Here is a 25,160-nt window from a genome sequence, read left to right on the forward strand (position 1 = left end):
TGCCCATGTGAAAGGGTTGAGGTCCAGACATCTGGAGAATACCCAGGCTGGGAAAAATAGCTGGCTGTCCAGCCTATGCTTGAAAGTGTATATCTGGCATGTATTCTTTAACTGGATTTCTTCATCTGAAAGGTAGTCCTCAACCTATGACCATTTGTTCAGCGACCATTTGAAGTTACAACGGCACTGAATGAATGGTGGTTACAACTGATCCTTGGAGTTCCAGCCGTCCCAGCACCCCCGCGGTTGTGTGATCACAATCTGGGCGCTTGGCAACTGGTTCGCACGTACAGTGATTGCAGTGTCCCATGGTCACGTGATCACCATTTGCAATCTTCCCTGCCAGCTTCCCACAAGCAAAGTCAATGGGGAAGCTGGCAGGGAAGGTTGTAAGTCCCTGGGATAAGTCTCCCCCACCTGCGCAGCCTCCCACAGCCCCTCTGTGTTTGTGCCACCCCAGTCAGTTGTGCACCCTCCACCTCCCTTGCACTCCCATGGACCCTCCCTGACCCACACCGCACCTCTCTTGCACCCCCTCGCACCCTCCCTGACTCATGCACCCTCCTCAACCTGCATCTCTCACACACACCCTTGCACCCACCCCGACCCAGCAGGAGCCACCTGCCTGCGAGCCTGGCATTTGCAACTTCCTGCCAGCTTCCCCGCTGACTTTGGTTGTGAAAAGCCGGCAGGAAGTTGTCTTGCCTAATGGCCATGGGATTCAATAAACAACAGTAACTGGGACTACAAGGATTGCCGTCGCTAAGCGATACGGTTGTGCTTCATGACCGCATGGTTTAGCAATGGAAATTCCAATGCCGATTGCTGTCGTAAGTTGAGAACTAAGCTCCCTCCAACTTTAGGGTTCTGCAGCTGCTATTTTTATTCATCCATATCAAGGAGTTTCGTCCCTCTCTTTAGCCAAAATGGCTCCTGGCATAGCTGATAAGGTCAGTAATAAGACCTTGTGAGGCTTACAATCTAAAAGACATGATATCCAAGGGAAAAACATGGGTTTGGAAGGAGAATCCTGCAAACTGGAGCACCGTTGCTCCAAATTTCACCCCCTCTTGCAGTCAGCTGGGCGGCAAATCGTGCAGTTAGGCTGTTGCCAAAATGGAGCTGTTTTCTCAGCCAAAGCAACAGAGGAGCTCTGTTTTTTTAACCCCTCCCCTAGGGTAATTGGATATTACTTTTTCTTAAATAGAAATACTGTTTTTCCTTGAGAATTGCTGCCTCTATAGGGGGTCATTTTCTCACATTTTGCTCTGTTCATTTGTAATACCCTCTGCTTTTCTTTACCAGGCAGAGTCACATTTCAAATCAATTTCCTTAATTTCCACATTTCTTATCAATCTCCTTAACTCCATTTCTCTCTCAGCTTTGGCTAAAACTCTTTGTGTTTGCTCATGCAAGTTCAATGTCTCTGGGTGCCTCTTTTTTGCTAAAAACCCTCTGAATTTCCCCCCTACCCAGGTCTCAAGAGTTCAAAGTGTTCTTCTTTTATGTTATACTTAACTTTGGATGAAAAGTCAAATAATCTTACGTTTGTTAAGCATGACATGCTAAATGGCAATTAATACTGATAGAATTTTTACTTTTCTCCTTTTATTTTCAATACTTGAAGCTTTCTAAATAATAGAACGTGCATAATTTTTAATCCTATCACATAAATATTACTGCATTGAAATCTGCATTGAAATCATACAATGCATTAAGATTTATAATATTACAATAAAAAGGGAGAAAAAAAAGAGTTCAAAGCGAAAACCCAGGCCCCGGTTTAGCAAATGGATTCACTGGATCTTTTATTAATGTGCTACCTAGGGGAACGGGCCTTTTTGAAGACTCCTCCGTGGCAACAAAGCAGCACGTCTTGCGGCAAGAATTGACTGAACTTTCGAAGAACGAGAAGGTGTTGGACAAACTCATCCAGGAGTGCTCTCTCCAGTTAAAGCATCTGACGGAGGATGAGACCAATCAAAGATATCCTTTTGAGGGTGGGGATGAAGAGGACAATGGCCAGAGAGCAGAGACCAGCTTCTAGGAGGATCAAATCATTCCTGGTCCAGGCTGCATTGAAGGCCAGAGATACGGTAGCAAGTTGGCTATTCCCTCATCTCCCAGAGTTATAAACCCACTGGAGACCGTTGTCTTGTGGTCTTCTAGTGAGGAGCAACTGTCTGGAGCACTTGTGGGTGATCTCAAGTCCTCTCCTTGTCTGGAGAGGAATTATGAAGAGCCAGTCTACTCACCAGCTCTTCATTCCACTACGGTCGTCAGCTCTGCTTTTCACAGAGTTGCCTTTAGTTTGCCATTTCTTCCCCATGCCCTCACTGTTGGAAAAAGAGCAGTTTTTGAATACCCTCTTGTCTGCTTGTTCCCTGCATTGCCTGATTTTTCTGACTGGAGGTTAAAAAGGTGGAGGGCACTCTTTTATCCCTTAATTGCCCTGGACAATTCAGAGTTGGTGTCTCTTTGCAGTGTTTCCTTTAACTTTCCCCTGTGTCCTACATTAGCGTATGTCACCTATCAGGATATCCGGGCCATCAGCAATTTTAACGAGCAGACTGTGATTGTGGTGAGAGCGCCCCCAGAAACTCGTCTCGAGGTGCCTGATGTTTGTGAGGTAGGGGAGGAAATTCATTCATAATCATTTTGCTACAATGGTTACTAATTGTATGCTCCCAAGCAGGTGTCCTTGGCTTGAGGGGTGGTGAGTTTGCTTTTCCTTGATTTGTGTCTCCTCTCTGGCCAGGAGAACGTCCAGCTCCACCTAAGGAGTACCAATGGCCCCATTGAAGTCTACCTATGCCCAGAAGAAATTCTGGAAGAGAGCCCTGCCAAGGAGAGTTGCTTCCCTCTTCCAGCACACCAGGAGAGTGCTAAACCCACAACGGTGAAAGGTAATGCTGAATGATCTGAAGGGACGAGCACCTTGGCCCTCTGGGAAAGGCTCGCTTCATTCTAAAAGATGATCTCCAAGCTTATCTGCTGGGCTGGCTCTGCATTTTGAGGGGTGCCTGGGCGAATCACCTTCTAACAGGCTTCAGTTCTTGCCATCAAGCAGCTGAGCCTAGGAGCTGTCCTTCAGTCATGCTTTGTTCCATCAGATGATTCAGAGTTGCACTCTCCTGATGAGACTTGCTGTTCAATAATGGATCCAAGTTACCTTGGTGGCTCTCCTTGGTGGTTTTTATGTGGAGGCTAGATGACCCAAATGTTGAAGGGTGCTGCAGTGACACACTTCCTGCTCAGTGACCTTTGAAGTCCCTTTAACACAATGATTCTGTAATTGGGGCAAGATCCATTCAGCCCAATGTCTGTGCAGGAATTCCTCCCAGCCAATAGACTTTGGGTAGCCCACTAGGAGACTGTAATCAGTCTTCTGCCCACCACTGATCTGAAATGTGTAAAAGTAAGTGCCCAATCATATTTATTTGGGGAGGGGATCCCTTTTTGGGGCACAGCCATCAAAGTCTGTCTTGGCCTTGTTTGTACCTGGTTGTGGAAGCCCATATGAGACCAGGTTATCATTAGGAGAAAGCTGGGGGCCACGGTAATCTCTGTGGCCTTCTGTAAGTCAAATAGACCAGCTGCAGATCTTGGGCCAAGTGGTTGCTTCTTCTTGCCCTACCCATTCTTTGCTTTCCTTCTCCCCTGGGCCCAAAATTGGGGGCAGGATAAGTGTGGGTACCCCCTTTCTCATTATGTAGCCACTGCTTGCTCACTTGGAGAGGGTAGGCAAAAAGGTGTCAACACTAAAGACATGGGCAGAGCGTGGTAGCTCCTGGAGTTCAGCGGTGGGCTCCATCTTGAGACCTTGACCTCACTTGGTGCCCAGTGGTGCCAGCTCCTGACCCTGCTCTCTCTACTGTGATGCTCACGTTGTGTCTTGACTTCTCTCTTGTTTCTCCAGTGGAATCGGTGAAGACAGAGCTGCCAAGCTGCCTGATGGAGGGAGAGGATGGTCTCCTAGAGCCCCCTCAGCACCTCCTGCAGCAGACAGAGGACCAGCTCCCTTCCACAGCCTACGGCGACCCAGGCCCCTTTGTCAGTTTTTCCCCTCCCCTCGACCAAGAGGATTATCTGTGGGGACTGGAGGAGGGCGAGGGTGTAAGCGACTTGTTTGATGCCTATGACTTGGGGGACTTGCTGAGAAATTAAAACCAGAGTTTCCTGGCCCTTCCTATGGTGCTAACAGTAACCTCCTCTGCGCACACACAGACCCAGATTCCAAAGCGTTGGGCTGTTTCTTGGAAGCGTCTTTTGCATTTTGTCCCAAAGGATGTGGCTTGCAGGCTGGCCTCCTCCAATAGTTCTCCCTCAGTTTAGAAAATCCTGACTCATTCAAGGCTTTCCCAGAGGATTTTGGATGGGCAGTAAAGCACCCCATGTGCTGTTATGGGGAAGCCTGTCCTGTCTTCTCCTTTCTAGCTTTTCTTCTTTCCTTTTGGAAGTGCTGAGTGTCAGAACTTGGACTCTGGTTTTCCCCATTTCTTCCATGTGGCCCGATGGAAGTTGCACACAATATTGCTAATACCTTGGAGAAATCAGGAGGTCTTAATTCAGTTGTATATTTTCTTGTTGAATCCCACATTTCTCACTGGGTGGAAGTCCTCAGTGTAGGGCCCTGTTCATACCCTGTGCAGTGTTTTGGAGAAGGGCCTACAAATCTGCCCAGAAATGTGCAAACTTTACTGTTCCAAGGACAGAGTGTTCCAGAGAATCCCAAAATTGGTATTTTTCTTCTGGAACCCCTGACTCAGGCGTTCCAGGTACAGTTAGGTGGTTTTCCAAAAGTAAATCTTCTGGAACAGGAAGTGATTTGCAGGATTCCTGACCCAGGGACAGGAAGTTGAAAGTGGCTGTCTTCTTGGTATGAACTTCCCAACATTACAGTCCATCCATCAGGGGAAAAGTGAACAAAGGGCTAGGCAGGCTTCTCCTGGTGCCAGGGTTCTCCTCCAACTGAGTGTGTCATGGAATGTGTCTGGGCCAACCAGACATCTCTCTGAGGCTCTCCGTGCAGAATTAACTTGTATATGGATTGGCTAGGTTCCTCCACATTTATTACCCCAGATGAACTTTGGAAAATCCTAGCATGTCCTGGTTTGAAACTGAGTTTACATGCCTTGGAAAAGGCTCTGATTCTGTCCCAGAAGCAACTTGGTATCCTCCGTGTGTTTGAGGCTTTAATTTTCATCAGCCCGGCTGGTGAGGGAGTGTGGGAGTTGTCAAAAAAAAGAGTAGAGATTAACCACTGTTGCTTGTCGAGGGGATTTCGGTTGCACCTCAAGCTGTGGATAAAACAAGATGAGGTTAGTATCTTTTCTGCATGGTTGCTAAAAGCTGAGGTCTAAGGAGGCAGCCACATCCTTTCCCAAGATATGGGTTAAAAGAGCAAATTTTTGAGATTGAATCCATGCAAACACACTTTTCCCCTCCCCAGAGAGGTTTGCTTCTTTGACTTGGCTGTTTTCAGCTCACAATTGGACCATTCCTGATTGCCCAACTTCATTCCTTGTTGGGGCCAAGTGTTCAACCCCTCATGCCCTTGATAGTCATACCAACTGATGTGGTGGTTCTCCATTTCTCCAAGACCTGGATCTCCAAGGTCTGGATCTCAGTGGATCAGATGTTTTCAGTGTGTCCCCCAAGTCTGACCATAGCCTTAATACTCAAGTGTGTGTTTCTCTGTCAATGATTTATGAGCCATCAGCAATTTTATGTATCCTAATAAGTAGAGCCTCTTATAACCCTGCCTCCCAGTGTATAAAGTAGATGTAATCTTGCAGGGGAACATAATACCAGGGGTGGGGTTGCATATTTGTCTTCCTGATGAATTTCTGCAATTTGAAAATTTGCATACTCTTATCATAATCATTTGCTTCTGAAGCTGACACTGGTGTCTTAGCAATAATTATTTATTTTTTTCCGCTGGTCAGAGCAGAGCTTCACTTGATGGGTGATAGCAGATTTGACCACAAAAGATCACTTTGTATCAGATAACCAGGTTTGGTTGTCTACCAAAATATATTTGCTACTCAATATCTCAGGCAATATGTGTTTCCCCGCTGCTGGGTCACATACCTGCAGCTCTAGGCAAGATTGCAGTCCATTGCCTTAGATCAGAGCTAGGCAACACGTTTGTTGTAGCTGGGTGGAAGGGACTACCTATTTTAAAATTAGTTTATTTCTGTGAAAGGTAAAAAGGCTCTATAGCAGCAATTTTAAAAGGCTTGAAGGGGTGTTGTAGATTACTTTGACGGGGTGTTGCATCTCTTCCTTAGCAGGAGGAAAAAATCAACAGGCAGGGAAGACTTTTTCCAGGAGCAGTCCCATAATCATAATTTCTAGCTGCCTTAGATTGACGCAAGTCCATTTGCAGCAAATGCATCCTTTCTCAGGGAACAAAAATTTGACTTGGGTTGCTTCTGACCCAAGATTGCTGAGTTTTGGAGGGGGCAGTGCTGCCCAGGAGCACCCACTTTTTCATGGATGTGCAGAGGGAGACCAGATGCTAAATAGACAGGGAAGAGGTCCATCTGTATCTGATGTTGACCCAGGGTTCTTCCTGCCGTCTGAGGTCTGGGGCTTTATTGATCCTTAAGCTACAAATCTTGGACCAGTTTGACCCATCCTTCATTTCTTTCTTCACAGCTCATGAGACTGAATTCCTTGAGCAACTTCAGCCTAACTTTAAAGGAGCCTTTGGTTTTATCTTAACCACGTCATCATTTACAGCTGGCTTATTCTTAAGTTGGAACCCTGTATCTTGGCTGTATCTTTTCAGGCAGTAAGAGGATTATCTTAACATAATGCAGGGGACATCTAGATTTCAGGATGAAGTGTTTGAGCCTAGCCTTTTCTCTTGGCATGCTCGTTTTCTGCATGCAAAGATTTATGGTTGGACTGCTCAAAATGTTAACTCCTTTGCTGCGGTTTTATGTACTGAGGAAGATCTCTTGTCTCAGTGGAAATTAAGGTTGTTGTAGCAGTAAATAATCAGAGGCATGAGTGTGTGCTTGGGCATACGCATTGTGGGTGAGTATGGGAAAGGGATAAACTCAAAGATTGCATCATCTGGAGAAGTAGATATCAAATTCTATATAGTGATTTAGGGCACCTTTCTTGTAGGGAGGGGGAATCCACAATCTGTATGCTTTTTCCTTAGCAGAGCTCTTAAAAATCTGAATTACATACCCTTTATTTCAAGTTAGGGTTGCCCTGAACTTCACTTGTGCAAAATGTAGTGATTTATTGTTATTTTTCTTACAAGAAAGTCAATCCAAGTTCATGACATTGGTGATGGTGGTTCATAGAATACTTCTTACTGCCTAGTTTTTCAGAGCCCCAGTTAAACCCAATGTAGTTTTTCTGGCTATGCCCCCAGTCTCATCTTCCTTGGTAGAGCAAGAGACAAGAGGGAGTAAAGGTTTGAAGTTGGGTGCATAATTGAAGAGTGTTTCAGCTTTGCCCGAGGTGGCTATAGCAGTGCTAGCCAGGCTGAAGATAACATTAGAATTGCACACAGTATACCTCTTGACACAGATGCCTTGCACAACCCAAGGGTGAGCCTTAGCACACTTCCATTGCAAGATACTGTTTTCTTCCTTGATTCGCAGCCTGCCACCCTTGCTTAAAAAGAGAAGTAGCAGTTGTGAATATGCAGCAACTGGGTTCCTAGTTGCTGATCCCAGATCCAGTTATTTACTTCTTGACTTAGTATAGCTCAGTTAAATCCTGGGCTCACATGCACAGTGTTGGAAGTGTGCGGGGGGAGGTGGTGACGGTGTTCCTTTCTTTGAACAAAGGGCTATGTGTTTTTTACTATTTGATAAGCTTTTTGAAGACACTTGTCTTTACGGATTTCTTCATAAATGAAATTATTTGTATGTAGAACAATGAATTTGAAGAACAGTTGTTCCATGATACCCGAGTTTTGCAGAATGCAGTTTTGGAGCTAGGCTTATAGAGTAATCAGTTCATCATGTCACTGTTTTGTTGGCAGAGTTTTTGAGGCTACTTCCTCGTACCAGGTTTTAATATGGGTTGAGCGTGTACTTAACAATTAATTGAGCTCAGCCCTAGTCTTAATTCAACGGGTGTGTGCACAGAAGGAGACTTCTTGTGCAAACCACCTTTCAAATCTTTCCAAATGCATTTGGCCCAGGGACATTGCTGGGTTTTGTCTTAAAATTGTAAAAGTTGTATATAATTGTTACACTGTATTTATAACAGGAACCATCTTTGACGCTGTTCTGCCACGTGTGGGTTTTATTTGCTTTGTTTGAAACAAGAGTATTTAAAAATGTGTTCTAAGGCTTTTTGTGATGTTTGGCTTGGCCTTGTGGATGGAGATGTGTATGATTAAAAAAAAATAACCTTGAGGCACTTGACGATGTGTTTTTTTTGTGAGCAGCAATGACAACAACAAAAAGGAAATAAAATGTTTGAACCAAACTGGGAATCCTTTTCAGCTCTTTATGTGTGGCTGTTATTTGCTTTTTATTTTAGTTACAGTTAAAAGACAAAAGGGGGAAAAAAACTTTTCCTAACCCAGAAGTGTTTGCCTTTTCCTGTGGGTGATTTCATCCTTATGGAGCCACTGGAGTTTCAAGCCAGCTTCGGGGTTATCTTTAATCTCATGGTATTATTTTTTATAAGGCTAACTCACTCCAAAAGAAGAAAGAGTGCAGATGTTGGTTTCTCAACAACTCTTCATCCAACACAATGAAAAGTTCTAGAGAATTCCAGAGTTTGTGTGGGACGTTGTGCCTTTGAATAAAGGAATTGCCCAAATATGAATTAGGACGTTTGGGGCTGCTACATGTGAAGCTATGGATCACTTTCAAAAATATGCCATGGCTGCAGGGAAAAAGTCCAGAAATGAAACAGATCTGAACTTTGGGGAAGTCAAAAGCATTATTTATTGGTTTGATTTATAGCGACTCTGGATGGCTAACATATAAAAGCACCATACAAAATGACACCAAAGCCAGATGATATATAAAATCTATCGTGATAATTAAGGTAAAACCCAATCTGCAATAACACAGCAATTGCATGCATGTCTTCATCATATCCCTTACCTATTTTTTAAAAACCCAGCTTTTCCCCAGCTGAAAATTCCACTGTGATCCTAAAGTGATTCTGTCTTTTGTGCTTTGTCCTTGAGTTCAGGATCATTGATACTGCAAGATCAGGAGTCAGGACCGGGTCATCCTGCAGCCTGTTGTAGGAATAAAAGGGTCTTCTTCAGCACTAACCAAAATTACAGGGTGGCAAAAACCAGGGGGCCTTTTCTGCAAGGCTCAGAGTTGAAGGGACCAGCCTAGCCTTTTTGTTGAGCTGTACAACAAGGCTGTACAGTGCTTTTAAAAATGGCTATGTTTGCACCTCTACCCAGAGGAAATCATTTTTTTTCATCGAACCCATGTGCTAGACAGCCGTATGGTTTAATGGCCCTGTTGAACTTGCTCAGAGATAAGCATTGGCTGGATTTTCACAGCCTCTTCATCTCTTTCGTTAAGTCATAAGTGGGAGGTCTGAAGGTGGTATCTGTAAGGTCTCCCGCTCTGGCCAGATAAGTTCCTGCAAGGTTGCTGCATCATTTGAGAAGAGGGATTAATGCTATGCAGAAATCAGTTTTTTGACTTCCCAAAGAATTCCTTCTCTTGGGATGCTTCTCAATTTCTTTGAGTGGTTTCTCTGAGCTTTGTTGATATGTGATGGTGAAAGATGCTTTTGCTACTACTTCCTGATCAGGAAAAAGAAAATCCACAATAGGAGTTTCCTTGGGATTTAATAGGCCAGGCTGCAGACACTGCTGGAGAAATGATAATACAGTACAACGGAGAAGACTTGGATGTATAACACACACATACCTTTTGCGACTGAAGTTTATACAAACTTCTATAGAGAGTTCTACACAGCAACCGTGAGGATATGGTCAAAATGTTCTTGGGGGAGGGAAAGGTATGGAAAGTGATTTCTATCAAATGGAAGGAGAACAGTTGGGGGAAAAATGCAGAAGGTGATTTTGGTCCAGCGTCAAAAGTAATGTGGAAAAACCAGGAACTTCAAATAGAAGACCCATTCCAGAGCTAAGGATATCTAGAAAGATGACTAGAAGATGGATTGAGTCTACACATTGGACTAAGGCAGAGTTTGCTTAATTATGGTTCATTGAATAACCATAACTCAATAACAATTGAGTTCATACAACACGCTAAGCTATAAATCAATGTTTATCAACCATAATGGCTGGGCTTAACCTGCCAAAACTAAACAATATGATGGTTTGGCATAATGTGGGAATCTGTCCAGAGACATGGCCAATATAGAAAAAAAATTCTCCAGAAGGTAAAAGCAAACTGGTGTTTAGATATAATTCTGCCAACTAAGTGATTCCTGCAACAAAATACTGCTCTATTTTCTTTCTATTCTATTTTCCATTTTTCTCCTTGATTGCTATAATTTCATCTTCAGTGAGCTAATACAGGGATTATCTTCCACCTGCTATTTCTCCTGGAAATACTGTACTAGGGTTTCCCTGAAATGCTGTCTTTGGGCTGTGCTTACTTATTTAAATAGACTTCCCTATTTGATCTTGGCTCTCCTTAGGCAACATGGTCTATGTATTCATATTTTGCTCACATATCTTTCCTATTCACTGTTAACTATTGCAAAACCATTGATCTTACTAATCTTGATTTATATTAATTAAGGTTGCCTAGAGTTGCTTCAACAATAGAGGCAACTTGTAGATTGATTAAATGTAATAGTCTCCCTGCCAAATGGAATCTTTTTGGAAAAGTTTAGGGATATGTTAATATGGCCTGTCCTTATGTGGCTGTCAAACTAGCAAAAGCGATTGGGGAGGGAAAGACAGAGCGGAAGCATTGTAGAGCTGCCATAAAGTCAGTTTTGAATTGCACTGCTAAATGTCGAAGTCTTAACAGACTGCAATGCAGAGGGGATTTTGCAGCCAACACAGTTTGAGGTTATATCAATAGAAGCATATCTGGAAGCATAATTTCCAATTTTTATTTTGTACTGGTCAGATCCCACTTTGAGTACTGTGTCCAGTTTGGGGCACCATACTTCAAGAATGATTCAGAAGAATCGGGACCAATTCAAGGGAGGACCACAAGGATGATGAGAAGAAGAGACACTTGAGTCCTTTCAAGAAGGAATGGAAGGGACTGGGGAGTGTTTAACTTGGAGAAAAGAAGAGTGGGGTGGAGGTGGAGTAGTTTGTGATCAGACTTTATCTGAAAGGATCTCACAAAACAGAAAGCTAAGGTCTGTTTTCTATCATCCCAGAAGGCGGGGAGACCAAAAATGGGTTTAAGTTACAGGAAGACAAATTCCAATAGAAAGAAAAAACAGTAAGAGCAGTTTGGCAGTGGAACCAGTGACTTGGAGAGGTCGTGGGCTCCTTTTCAGTGAATGTGTTCAAGCAAAGGCTGGATGAAACAATTGCCAGGGATGATTTATTTTGGGTTCCAGCACTGAACTGAGATTCAGTGGCCTTCATCACCTCTTTCCAATGGATGATTCTAGGATTTTAACCACCTCACACCCCTGCCAAAGCATCTAATGCAGTGGGGAGAATGCTGGATTTTGACATGAGAAACCCAAGTTGAAATTCCCAAGCTTTACAGACAATCTTGAATGGTGGCCTGTGTACAGCTCTACTTTATTATGGTGGTTATTAGGCTTGAGTTGCTTGACCCAAAGACCAGTTGACTCTCTTTTATGAGTCAGTGGCCACCTTTGAACTTCCTGAAAGCATGGTTGTGGATGTTGTTACGAAATGGACGCCATGGGAAGAGACATCTATGAAAAACTGACAGGCACCTATTTATCAGGAAGCAAACCTGAGATGTTTCTAGCCCAAACCTGCCTTTATTTCCTAGGCAGTGGGTAAACAAACCTGGGGTTACAGCCATCATTGCTTAAATTCCTTAAGAATGCCTGCAGGGCCAACATGGAGTCCCAAAGCATTCTGGTTGATAAATACAGTGCTTGGAGACAGGTCACTTTGCTGAGCTTCTTATTGAATGCTTCTTATTGATGCTTCAATAAGAAGCATCAGCTTCTTATTGAAAAATATGGAATTCAGGTCCGCAATCAATATGCAAGTGACTTTTTTAAAAAATGGCTCTTTTGATGAGACCCTTATAGGCTTTCTTAATGGAGTTGGATAGGGAGGAGATCAATCTCTTATGCTTCCCCACAGCCTGTTGAATCCCTTATTTTTCTTTCTGCAAAATAGAAGGAAAACTAGAATCCTGTCATTTGATTGGCAAAGATGGAATAAAAATATAATAATGAGGAGGCGGCGGCGGCGGCTGGGAAAATACATTGAATATAATTCGGCAATGATCTGGGCCAAAATGCAGCATGTCGTTTTTAATTGTTGTACACCACCCAGAATCACTCTATGTGAGTTGGGCAGCTATATAAATGCGATAAATAAAATAAAAATAAATGTAGGGAAACCCCCAAAAAACCACAAATGAAAACAGGACTGTACCTGTTCTATTCTGCATTTTTCAGGCCAGCAGTTTCTTTCATAGATTTTACAGCACTCCCCTAGCTTTAGGCCACATTCAGGCAGTGTGAAAGATTCAAGGGCTTGGGAGTGATGGAAACTAGCAAGCATCGTACACATGAACACTTGTACCGCTCTTTTTGTTGTTCAGGAAACTTTGCAGCAAGCATTGGCTGGCTGTAACCTTAACATAACTCCCTCACAAGGTGAGCCGGAATCATTCTTGCAAAGGAGGGATCAAAGCTGGTCAAGTCACTGACTGTGCTGATTGCGACATTGTCGTTTGCTGTGACCAGTTTCAGAAACAAAGGACATAGCAGCAAATTATGGGATTGGCACTGTACTGGGTTTTGCCCACATTTAAACAACATCCCATAAATGAATACAACTACAATTCCTTTAAATCCAGGGAGGAGCAACCTGTGGACCCAAACTGCTCTCATTTTTTTCCCCCCACCTCCAGACCACCAGTTAGGCTGTGCCTCTGAAAATCATCTGCAAACCACCGAGCACCGATTACCTGGTTTCTTACCATTTAAACGTTATTTTAACCTTTTTATTCTCCCAAAACTGGGGAAATGTGATCCCAACCACTGTGGCCAGCCTTTGATTTAATCCACTGTTTTTCAAACTTGGAAACTTTATGTGTGGACTTCAACTTCCAGAATTCTGAAGTCTGGGAGCATGCTTTCTGGGGAATTCTGGGAGTTAAGGTCCACACATCTTCAAGTTGCCACCATTTGTAGAATGGTGGATTTTAGCTTTGATTATATTTAAGGTTTTTTTTAGCCCAGGATTCAGGCAAGTAAATCTTCTCTCCTTTTAGAGAGCCTGCCTGCCTGCCTTCCTGAGTTCCCCCATTCAACACTTTCCCGTTTTTTGGTCATAGTAGAATCCTATGATGAATTTTGGAGTGGATGGGTGGGTAAGTAGTCCCATAATTACAATAAAGTCATCTTGGTTGCCTTGCTGCCTTCCCAGAATTTAAGCTTCCCCTCCTTGTTTCTCCAAATGGTAACTCTCACTCATCTGCAAAAAATTAGTGAGTTTTAGATGAAGTGCTTTTCCTGGAAACTAGCAGCAGTGCAGGAGAGAAACTGCGAGGGTTATGTTCTGTTAACCGTGCCAGAAGATAAATGGGTTGGGATCTGCTCTCTCTCTTCCCCACCCACCACAGACCAGAGATGAGGAAAACTCTGGCTGTGGTCTGATCTCACCGACAAGCCTTTTTCCCAAGGCCAGATTTAGGAATGAGAAATTAGGGCAATCCTCCCAAAACTTGGAATGGGGTGACAATGCCCAGCTGGGTTCTTAGCAGCCAGTCCCAAGAAAGCAACTGGAACGTGTTCGTGATTGACGAAGCAGAGTAATGGGCTGGCAGGAGAGAAGGAAATAAGGTGAAATCTAAATTTAGACAAAGCATCAGTGAACAGCTGCATTAATCTGGAATGTGGCTTGTTAGAGAAAAATAGCTGGGTGGAAGAATGAATCAGTGGGCACCATTTGACCTTGTCTTCCTTGCAGGGTTGTTGTGATACGGAAAGGAAAACAAATGTGTGCCACACTGAGCTTCTGGGAGAAAAAGTGGAACATAACTCCGACAAAGCTGTATTAGATTTCCTGAAAGGGATTTTCTTTGGATGGCAATATAGGCCCTTCTAAAAGGCTGCTTCAGCTTTGGACACCAGAAAAGCATACAGATGTTTGTATATGTATTTAGAAATAAATACCTTCTTTTTAATATGGCAGGAACTCCAAAGCAGGGTATGGCATGGAACTGAACCCCTAAAATTGTACTATGCGGGGGGGGGGAGGAGAAACAGGACAACTGAGAATTACTAAGCCTTTTGCTATTTTCTACTCAAGAAGTGTCATTTGGATATTTTCTTTAGCTATAATAACAAAAACTACTTTTGAATGACAGTAGGACATGGATCTAAATATATGGAAGGAGAGAGCCTCGGAAATGTGTGGTGTCATCTACTTCACAGGACAGCTGTAGGGAAAGCTAGTGGAGGAAGTCCTACGGATGCTACCAAAAACGTATATGAATATCAACCATTGGCCCCATGGCTCTTTATTGCAGGGTTCTTCAACCTTGGTGACTTGAAGATGTGTGGATTTCAACTCCCAGAATTCCCCAGCCAGCATGGCTGGCTGGGGAATTCTGGGAGTTGAAGTCCACACATCTTCAAGTTGTCAAGGCTGAGGAACCCTGCTTTATTGGATACGAGAGGCTGGGTCCCTGCCCTGAGGAACTAAGAAGGGAATTGTGTAGAACCAAAGCCAGAAAGCCAGGATGAAAAACCAAACAGTGAAGCAAGGAAGTGATTTCTTGTTTCAGTTGCAGGTGCTGATGTTCAGCTACAGCCATGTCAAAACCAGTCTTCCCTCACTGATGCTATTGCAACAGTGCCATGTCACCGTCTCATTGCAAAACGAGGGGAGGACCTGCAAGGGACAGGAGAAAAAAATGACCACAGACCGATGAGCTGACAGGAAATCTCAGTTCAGTGAGTGGAGACCCAAGTGGGGAGGAGAGAGAGACGTTCTTGCTCTAAGGGCCAAAGAACGATGCCAGTTCCATTCCTGCAAACAAGCCCCAGAGAATGAATCTGAAATCAGATGTTTCCTTTGTTTATCAATCCTTTCATTTTCTTCTGCTCCTTTTGCTCCAAAGTGCATCACGGGGGAGTTGACGTGCAAAATTATCCGGGATTGGGGGCTGCCCAATCCTTTAGCATTGCAACATCGACAGAGACAGCCCCTGCTTGTTGCAACACTCCATCCAAGAAATTTTGCTGGAATGGCCCCAGGGAGCTGGGTACAGTGACAGCAGAGCAAAGAAGTTGATGGGAAGTTTGGTCAGATACAGTGGAATGTCAAAAGCAACTCTTGGCCCATAGAGGAAACCACATCTAAAATCCATTACTGGGTGATGCTTTTGTTAGGGTTAACCAAAACAAGGCAAAAGAGATGCAGATATCTGAATTTTCCAGATTGTTTCATCGAGCAAGACTACGGAGCAGAGAAAAAGCAAGGAATTCTCGAAATCTGGCTGCTTCACTCAGGCGGCCTGCAGTCCAAAGCTGGTCCTGAGATGCAGAATCCGTGCAGGATTGCTCCGAGCCCAGAATTTCTTGGAAATGCTGCAGCAGGGAATGACAAGTCAAGTACGGATCTGGGAGAATAGGCTGGTAAGCTTGCATGAGAAGACTCCACTGAGCTGCTTCCATCTTACTGTGGTGCCTCTTGACAAACCACAGGTCCCATGGATGGATTTGAGCAGGACACTCTTCACCCCAAATCCTTTATTAATTCAGCTATTGCTACCACGGTGGGTTTAAAAGCACAATGTGTTTGGCATCTCCTGGATTGGTTTCTTTTTCCCTAAAAGCAGTTGTGAAGATGGGAAGGGGGGATGGGAGAATGTCCTGATCTTCATCAGCTATTCAAGCTCAACCTCAACCGAGGTGGTATGATTAGGGCTTAGATGGGAGACAAACAGGAAATACCTAGGCTGTAATGTAAACTGGGAAATCAAAATAACACCCAGGAAGAAGGGAATGGCAAGCTGCTTCCATATTGTTGTCAAATAAACTGCCTGGGTGCGTCCTTGGAGTCATCACAAGCTCAACTTGAAGAAGCATGTACCTTTATGCTGTTGGCCATGGCTTGATTTGCAGACATCATGCAGTTGTATTGCTTTATTTTTTTTTACCTTGAACTCTTGTCACCTGCTGATTTCTACATTGGCAGCCACTGTTGACAGAAGTGAGTCAGGCCAGGTATTTTCCCCCTGAACCGCTGGCAACCTATTGCACGGGGTTATTGCGAGAACAAAGAGAGGATGAGACCTAACTTTGCCTCTTAGCACCACACAATCCTTAAACTTCTGGTGGGTTCTCAAAAATGTGGAACACAGCTGAAGTTGGTTCCTAAGCTGTAAAGATGAACATAACAGGAAGGGAACAAGATGAAATAAATAAATTTAATAATAATTTAAATCATAACAACAACAACATATCTGGAGAGTAATAATGTTAATTATATTTAATTCTTGCTTAAATGCCAATTTTCCCACTCCACCTACTGCTTTTGGTAGTATAGAACCTGCCTGCCAAAGGCTCTGGGTATGGTAGCCCTTGGTCCCCCAAAAGTTGGGACCCCCAGACCCCACCAATCACTGGAAGAGAAACATGGATGTAAAATAGAACTTTAAAAAAACATTAGATGCCAGCCCTGCAGAGTGCAGGATATTTTATTTAGCTTGGGAAATAATTATTGTAAGTTTCACAAAGAAAGCACTTAACCAGATACATTTTAACAACCCCGCTATTGCAGGGCCAAAATCAGCTACAATTTCTTTGTTCATGTAGCTCTTAAAGAGCAGGATCCCTTTTGGGCCTCTGACACTCAGCTTGCCTCTGGTGGTAGATCAGACCTTATTGCATTTTCATAAACTTTGCAGACTTGAAAGACAGAATTCTTATGCACTTTATTTGATGACTTCTATTTGCAGTCCCTTGGATTGATGGATTTGATCAATGTATATGGCCACCTATTCACCAAGTGATTTATTTCCTTGCACACTTGCTCAGGATTAGATTGATACCCAGGGCTTATACCAGGATAACCTTACCCCATATGTTTGTTGGCTCAGAAGTAAATGCTATTGGCTAGGATTCCATAACCGCAAAGCTAAAAGTTGGTGGGCTAGTTTGCAATTCAGTCTCTTGAGTGTAGCCAGTGTGTTTAGATTATAGTCGGAGCAGACCCTGGGGGACAGGGAGATGGAGGTGGAGAAGAAAGGCAGGCTTGGCACACGTTCCACTTTTGAGCGAGACATGATCTGAATTTTTTTTAATTTTTAAAAATACCACCCAAGTGCCTCCATTTGAGTTTGAGGCCCAGGTCGAACTGCAATCATAGCATCTTCCCCTCTTCCCCCATTGGCTCTGACTCAATGCATTTTGCAAACTTTGCCAACCGGGTTACTTTATATGTTGTACAAATGCAGCTGCAATGATCTGTGAGGTTTACTGTTAGGTAATCTACCTACTGTTGTTCTCTAGCCCCTTCTTGCAGGATCTCTTGCCAAGAGATCAACATTTCTCCTTGCATGTAAAACCAATCCTCCACCAACTCTTGGTTGGAGTTATTGGAATGGTTTCCTAACAGTAAAAGCCATCCAACAAGGGAACAGAAGGTGGTAATCTCTGCTGGAGACGAGCAGAAGCTGGATGGCCATCGGTCAAGGATGGTATTTTGGATTCCTGCCCTGGCTGGGGGTTAGAGCCAGATGGACTCTACAGTCTTTTCTAGATGAAGAAATGACCTTTCTAGCTGATTCTATGACCTCTTTAAAATGGAGGTGGGAGGAATTGAACACTTCAGTGCTCTTCTGTCATTTGACCAGTGTTTCTCAACCTTGGCAACTTCAAGCTGTGTGGACTTCAACTCCCAGAATTCTCCAGCCAGTATGGCTGGCTGGGGAATTCTGGGAGTTGAAGTCCACACAGCTTGAAGTTGCCAAGGTTGAGAAACACTGTATTCGACATTAAAGTTATCCCCAAATCAGTGAGTTTTACTTCTGAACCACGGGCTCAGCTGATGTGACAGCCCACATATAAGTCCGTGGGAGTAAACCAATTGAACTCCCTAGGCTTTACACATGAGTAAACAAGAATTGGATGATCTGCCTCTTGTTCCAAGCAGCATCTTCCAGAAATCGGCTTCAAGTCTGCGGCCACAGCCCATCTGATGCAAAAGGCGGCCATCCACTACACTCGAGGCTTTTATTCGCTTCCGACACGCCACCAGACTTTCCGCTGTTTTCGCTGCAACCGATTTATCCCGCTTCTCTTGGAGAGCGTCTTCCTGAGTCATCCAATCGTCGCTGAATCGATCTAACCCTAACAAAGCCCGACTTTAGATAGCACCCCTGGCCTGGGGACCCTCCGCGACTCTATTAAGTCACGAGTGCGGAAATTACCTTGAAAAGGCTACCTGCAACAAACCGATCGGGTAGACCTTCCCCACAGCCCTTCAAGGAAATTTTCTGCAGGAAAGACCAGCGATCTAAACTCAACCGCTGGAAAAGTGAGACATGGATATCCCAAAGGGAGGATTAATGACCCCGCCCACCCACTGTGGGGTGGATTATTCTGGCCCCTCCCACCACGCACCCCCCCCCCCCGCCAGATTGGCTCCGAGGAAGTGAAAACTCGAAACTTTCCCTTTCAACCCTCTGCTTTTCTCACCGGGAGATGCATTTCAGAGCGGAAATACACTTTGCAAACAAAAAACAGCTGGAAGTTCCCTCGCCGCTGTTTTGAGAGAGGACCTGCTCCGAGGGGGGCGTGGAAGACCCGGGGACGGGGGGGGGGGCAAAGAATACGGGAACTGGGTGCACTTTGCCTTTAACGGGCGGGGGTCCAAAAAGCAGCGCGCTCCGGCTCCCGCGGCGGCGGCGGCGTAACAATATGGCCACGTGACTGCCATGAAAGTCTTCCGAGCGGGCAGGCGGGCGTGGAGGGAGGGGAGAAACTTGCCAGCGCGAGCGAGGCGCCCCGAGTCACTCGCGCCCCGGAGAGGAGCCGGAGCGCGGGATGTGAGGCGAGACCGACCCGGGGGGAGTCGCACATCACCGAAGGAGACCGGGGGCTTTGTCCCACTCTTCCGCAACTTTCCTCGCTCCCAGGGAGAGACCCCCCCGGCAGCCCACGACCCCGCCGCCTTCTTCATGCCCTCGTGGCTTCGCCCGCTCCGCAGCGTCGGGTGACTTTCCCCCCTCTTTCCTCCGGGCGCAGAAGCTCCTCCGCTCGCCGAGGCACGCTCGCGGCCAACATGCCCGAACAGCTCAGCGTCTCGGAGTTCGTGGCCGTGACTTCGGAGGACCTCAGCGCGCCGCTGGCGTCCGGCTTCGCCGCCAAGATGCAGAAGTGCCGGGGCGCGGTGGGGGCGCTGGAAGAGGTGAGCGGGGGCGGCGCGCGGAGGGGCTGCTCGCCTCGGGAAGGGGCGGGGGGGGGAGAAAGTTCGCAGCCCCTTCCTCGCAGAAGCTTTCCGGGGCTCCGGGAGGGGGACGCGGCGCTCCGCTGGCTCTGCGCGGCGGACGGCGCGCACCTGACCCGCTGCGGTGGTTATTCCCAGCCTGTTTACCCGGAAGGAAGCCGACCTTCCCTTTGTTCAGCGGGGCAGGGATTTGCAGGTGAGCAGCTCTGCGGCCACCTCGCCTTCATTCCGCCTTCTTAGCGCTCTCTCACTTTCCTGGAAACTTAAACAAGAAAAGAAAAGCGGGCGGGGGTATCGCTCGCCCCCTCGAGCCATAAACCAGCTAATCACAGTTTAGTCTGGCGGTTGGGTTGACCCTATCCCGTTGAGTTGGTTTATGGTTCACTGCCTCGTGCGCACCCAGAACATTGGCTTAATTCCAGAATCCCGATTGAGTTCAAAGGGGGCAGCCCTCTCTATGGAGGGACGAGTCCGACCAAACTGAAAAGGAGTGAAGTTCTTAGGAGGAATGTCCAGCTGCCTTTACTTTCTAGCTGCCTTAACACCCCCCCCCCCCTTACAGGAACGTCTTTTATCCCACGTCCAGCTGCAAGGGAAGAGGTTCAGACATCGAAGTCAGAAGTCCTGGTTTGCATGTGGGGCAGAGCCCACACGGAGTCTGTCCAGCTGCAAGCCAGCAGGGCTGGTGAACGTAGGCCGGATTCCCGTTGTTGAGGTGTCTTCTTCAAGACCAAACCATTGAGAAGATGAAGCTGAAATGTAGAGGGGAGGGCTCTGGTTGTCCCTACCCCCCAGAATTATCTGTAGAGCATACCAGAGCAGCTTTTCCTCCTATAATACCCCCCAAACTCATTAGATTTTAAACGCCACAGCTCCCAGCTAGTCTGCTGAACATTTGGGGTGCTGTAATTGCAACATGTCTGGAGGACATCTTAACACTGCTTTATCGAAACATTGTGTGTCAGGAAACCCACACCTGCCTGGGCCAAACAAGGAAACCTGTTAAAATCTTGAGTGTGATTCATCTGTCTCATAAGATTTACACCTCATGCTAAATTGTGATGTAATTTGTTTTGCTGTTGTGTATCTGGCCAAGGGCTTATTAACTATGGGTTTGTAGCCTATTGTGGTTTATTCGGCCACCTGTAAAAGAAATCATGTGTTGGATAAGGAGATAATCCAATCAGAATTTCTTTAAATTGGGGATAGAGTGTTGTCACCAGAATTTAACTTTTCCCCCCACTTTTCCAATTTGGTTGTCCCAATGCACTGCCCCTCTCTGAAACTGAATTAAGAATGAGGGGATCAGTGCAAAGACCCCGGATGGAGAAGTGCTCCTCAAATGCCCGAGAAGTGCTAACCATGCAGTCCAGTGCATTTCTAGTCCTTCATGAAAGGCCCCAAGAATTCCAGTATTTCTGCATTACTTTTTCCTCTGTCTTTGACTTTTCTGAAATTGCTAAAGGCTACGTGGTTCTCACCCATCCAGTCTGCTGAAGACAATACCAGCATGACATTTGCTATTCCCATGTATGATTCTTCTTCTACCCCAGTTGCCTCTGTTCCCAATCCCTGAGGTCATCTGAACTCTCCCCAAGGTAATGGGTGACAAAGCCTGATTTTACGCACCTTGGGGATATCACTGGATGATGATGGAGTAGGGGGCAAAATGCTGTTGTAACACTGGTACAGCTTAAGGCAGTTTCACTAATGGGTTGGAGGTGAGAAAAGGACTACGTCCCAGGGACAAGGGAGAAAGTAAGGGTTGCTGGGGCATAATTATGTGATAGGTCCTTGCAAGTGGAGATGTGGTCATCATCAGCCACATTCCAATGAGTCAATTTGCATGGAGGGATGTGGGATTTGCTGCATGGATGAGGGCTGAATTGCCACTTGAGATATTTCCAGCTGTAACTTGTACTCTGCTAAGGGCAGTCCTATAATTCATTTGATCCAATCCGTCCTCCTTATCTCTCATCTTCCCCTTCTTCAACTTCCCTCAAATTAGCAAACTCTAGTTCTTTTTTTATCCACATTGCACATAACAGCACTGATAACGCTTCTTAGACCCAGTGGAGGTACTGAAGAGATGGTTTACACCTTTTATATGCTATGAAGTCCAAATTATTGCTTCCCTCAGTTCTCATGCATCTTACAGAATGCTGAAATAAGCATTCCCATTTCTTGGATGTTTTTCCCCCTGCAAAAGAGGCCTCTATTTCTCTACCATTTTCTCAGCCTGCTTGAGAATTTCTTTCACATTTCTTTTGTTGGCGTTTTTGAGCTTACTAGGTTATTGGCATGGCAGAGGGGGTTACTGGTGGTACTGTAGTTGATTTTTTCCTACTACAAAGGTTTTTTCTGCACTGTAGCCTTTGGCTGCTTATCTCCTGTGCATAAATTAGATGGAAATGATGCTAGCTTAAGAAATCCATTTCCAGATATCAACCTTTCCTTTGTTTTCACCACACTGGTGGCTTGATGTTTTGCCTGGACTGTGTTTACCATAGTCCCTGATGGGTGGAATCTCCTGCTTTATCCTTTGTGGCCTGGGCGAATGAGGGAGGGAAGGGGAGAGACCCCACATTTTCCCTTCATATGGGCTAGAAAGGATAGTGGCAGAATTCTTGTCCCTTTCACTTGATTAAAACAAAAAAACCCTCCATATTGCATTGTCCCATCAGTGATATTGTAAAAAAGAAAAAGAAAAAGGCAGGGGAGGGCAGCAATTGGAGGGGAGGGGGTGTTCCCACCACAAGCACACTTGCCAATTGGAGTGGAGGGGTTTGCTTATAAAGGATTGAACTGCAGCAGCAAACCAGACTCCCTGGCTTTAGCTGGAGCAAAACAGGAAACACTCCCTTTGATGTAGAGCTGGAAAATGCAGGCAGAAGTTAGGGATGGATTGAGGGTAATGTCATGCGTATTTACCCTCCAAAAATGGTGGGTGCTGGTGCTACCTCTGGGATAAGATGGAAGTGTGAGTCTGCCCTCGGGTGCATCTGCCATTCTACAGCCTCCCTGGCTGCCTCTACTTCCCAATCTGAAAAAGCCTCATGGGAGGAGTTCCCTGGGGGTGTCCTGCCTTGGAATGTAATGGAAGGATAGGAAGCCAGGGAGGCTGCAGACAGTTTGAGAAAGGGCTGCATAATGAAAGGCAAGGCATTTACCCATACCTCTTGGCCACTTAATAAATGCAAAACCGTTGCACTGCACCCGTGAGAATGTCAGAATTTATCTTCTCCTTTGAACAAATTTTTCATCGATAAACTCACCTTCCTCAACCCGGCTGATTGCTAGGGGGAAAAATGCATGAAAATTGGCTCTGTTTTTTTTTTTTAATCCAAATGGGATTAGGGAGACCAGCACCCAGTTTACCACTCAGCCAGATGACCTCAAGCAATTGCTATTTTTCCTCTTAGCCTACCTTTAAAGTTTGGGAGAGTAAAATAAGGAAATGGCAGCATTGTGGACTGCCCCCTCCTCTGGAGTTCCTGGAAAGAAAAGTAGAATATAAATATAATCAATAAATGAGCTCAGGCATTTAATGTTTGATTTAATTGGAAACATCTGTTTTTGGCATCTTCAGTAAACAGTTTCTGTGGTATTTCCCCTTCTCCTTTTTCATTCTAGCAATAATTGAATACTGAACATCCGGTGTGTTTCAAACTGTGGCAGTATCTTTACTTGGGCTTGTAGCTTTCTTGCTGCTAAAGTTTATTTTTAAATTATGCACATTAAATTTATGCAAGAGCTGGAGGCTGGTGTAAGAACTGGGTTGCCTCTTCCTTCTGATCTTGGAAACAGCCACTGCTGGGGTTGAGTTTCAGTAGCTGCTGTTGCTGGACCCTGCTGTTGGGTTAGTTAATAGAACGGCATTCTTCTATCTGTCAAAGAGCTTAGTTTCTTATACCCCATGGCATAAAGAGGAAGGCGGCATCTTTGATGTTTCTAACCACGAGGGCAAGCTGGTCCTCTTAAGACATTAAGTTAGTCTCTTGTGAACTGGGGTCCCTCTGGGTATGCTTGGATTACAGCACCCATCTTCTACAGATTGCAAGGCCTGCACAGGATAGGAGTTCTAAGTGAAACACGTTGGTTAAGTGCCAGTTGGGGGAAAAGCAAATTTAGGGGTTGAGAACGCTTATCCTTAAACTTCCAACCAAGATCCAGCCTAAAGGGAATCTTCTGACATCACCCTGTTGGTCATCCTTCGTGGTATCTGATTACAGACACAAGCTTGTTTCCACCCCTTGTGGCCATGAGAACCCCCCTTTTCCCCCTTCTCCTCCTTGTCTTCTCACTTTTTCTTTTTCCTACCTCTCTTTCTCTCCCTCTTTTCTCTCTTTTCCTTTGTCTCTGCTATCTCTCTTTCCTCCTCTTTGCCCTTCTCTCCTTTCTCACTGAATTTGGAGGAAAAAGTGCAGATCCTCAAAGGCAGAAAAATGGGCATAGCATGACCTGGTAGGGAAGAGAGGGACCCCCCCCCCCCCCGGCCATCTTTACATTTTTGTTCCCTGCAAGTGCTTCCCTTTTGGTTCCTCACCTCCTCTCCGTATACAGCAGATCTTTCACTGTCCTTGCAACTGAAAAAAATCTGTAGATGAGGTGAGCGCAGGAGTTGCCATTTGCAGAGGAAGATCAGCAGAAAGAACAAGAGTTAACCATCTGCGTGATGTTCTCCCTGTCAGGTCCTGTTACTTTCCCAGGACAACAGAGTCTTGCTGGCAGCTTAAACTAGACAAACAAGTATATTCTGGCTAAGATGCCCCTTTGGAAATTATGGGTTCAGATCTCATCAGCCCCAGGCAACATGGCCAATGGCAAAGGATTGTGGGAACTGTAGTTCAGAGCATCACCTGGTGGACAGTTCTTGCATAATAGCACACACTTTTTGTAGACTGCCGTTCAGTTTATGAGATGTACCGAATATTTTCTTAAGATAGGGCCACAAACCGATGAAATCATGACATTAGGATCTCTGTGAAGTCTTTTGCAACATCCCTTTATTTGTAATATTCAGAGACAGGGATCCCTTTTCCCCCACACAAGTGGTATCTGAGTAAAAGCAATTTGTTCCCCTATGCAGCACTATACAAATAAAAATAGTCATATTAGAAATCTTGCATCACACACTATTTTTTCCCCTTTTGCACACACATGCACACCCGTCCCACTGTTCCATTTTAGAGTACTGCATGCAACATTGTGCAGAACACAGAAAAGGAGTATGAAATTTTAAGCCAAAGAAAATTAAAAGCTTGAGCTAAAGAAAAAGAAAAGGAAACAGCTAAATCTAGTTCGCACCCTTTTATAATTATTCAATCTTTTGGATAAAACTTTCTAATGCCCAGAGCCTCAATATTTGGCATTGAGAGGTGCCCTTAATCCACATGTGTGGGAGCAGGCAAACTTATTTCAGATAGAGGACCCACTTTTGGGAGAAATATTTATTCTGTCACCAAACACCATAGCGAGCAAGATTATTGCAAGATTTCAGGTGACCTGGGATTTTCTAGGATTTGTGTATTTTTATTTCTTAAATTACTTAGTTGTGTTAAACTGATCCAGTGGCTTACCC

At 45.0% G+C, this 25,160-nt stretch overlaps 2 protein-coding genes across 2 annotated transcripts in view; both read left to right on the forward strand.

The window, feature by feature from the left end:
- The window catches only part of E2F2 (E2F transcription factor 2), a 39,786-nt gene extending 31,322 nt beyond the window's left edge, over positions 1-8,464 (forward strand). Inside the window, exons 4-7 of the mRNA XM_025175637.2 lie at positions 1,828-1,986; positions 2,515-2,629; positions 2,759-2,906; positions 3,920-8,464. Coding sequence (XP_025031405.1) covers positions 1,828-1,986; positions 2,515-2,629; positions 2,759-2,906; positions 3,920-4,167 — 670 coding nt within the window. The 3' untranslated portion in view covers positions 4,168-8,464. The remainder of the gene's footprint in view (positions 1-1,827; positions 1,987-2,514; positions 2,630-2,758; positions 2,907-3,919) is intronic.
- A 10,568-nt stretch (positions 8,465-19,032) lies between these two features.
- ASAP3 (ArfGAP with SH3 domain, ankyrin repeat and PH domain 3) overlaps positions 19,033-25,160 on the forward strand; it is a 70,478-nt gene continuing 64,350 nt past the window's right edge. Inside the window, exon 1 of the mRNA XM_088140124.1 lies at positions 19,033-19,540. Within this exon, the coding sequence (XP_087996250.1) occupies positions 19,415-19,540 (126 nt within the window). The 5' untranslated portion in view covers positions 19,033-19,414. The remainder of the gene's footprint in view (positions 19,541-25,160) is intronic.

The sequence above is a fragment of the Python bivittatus genome, unplaced genomic scaffold, assembly GCF_059951505.1.
Source record: "Python bivittatus isolate LINGU-HERP-01145 unplaced genomic scaffold, Pbiv_v1 ctg000310_np1212, whole genome shotgun sequence".
NCBI classification, from domain to species: Eukaryota; Metazoa; Chordata; class Lepidosauria; order Squamata; family Pythonidae; genus Python; species Python bivittatus.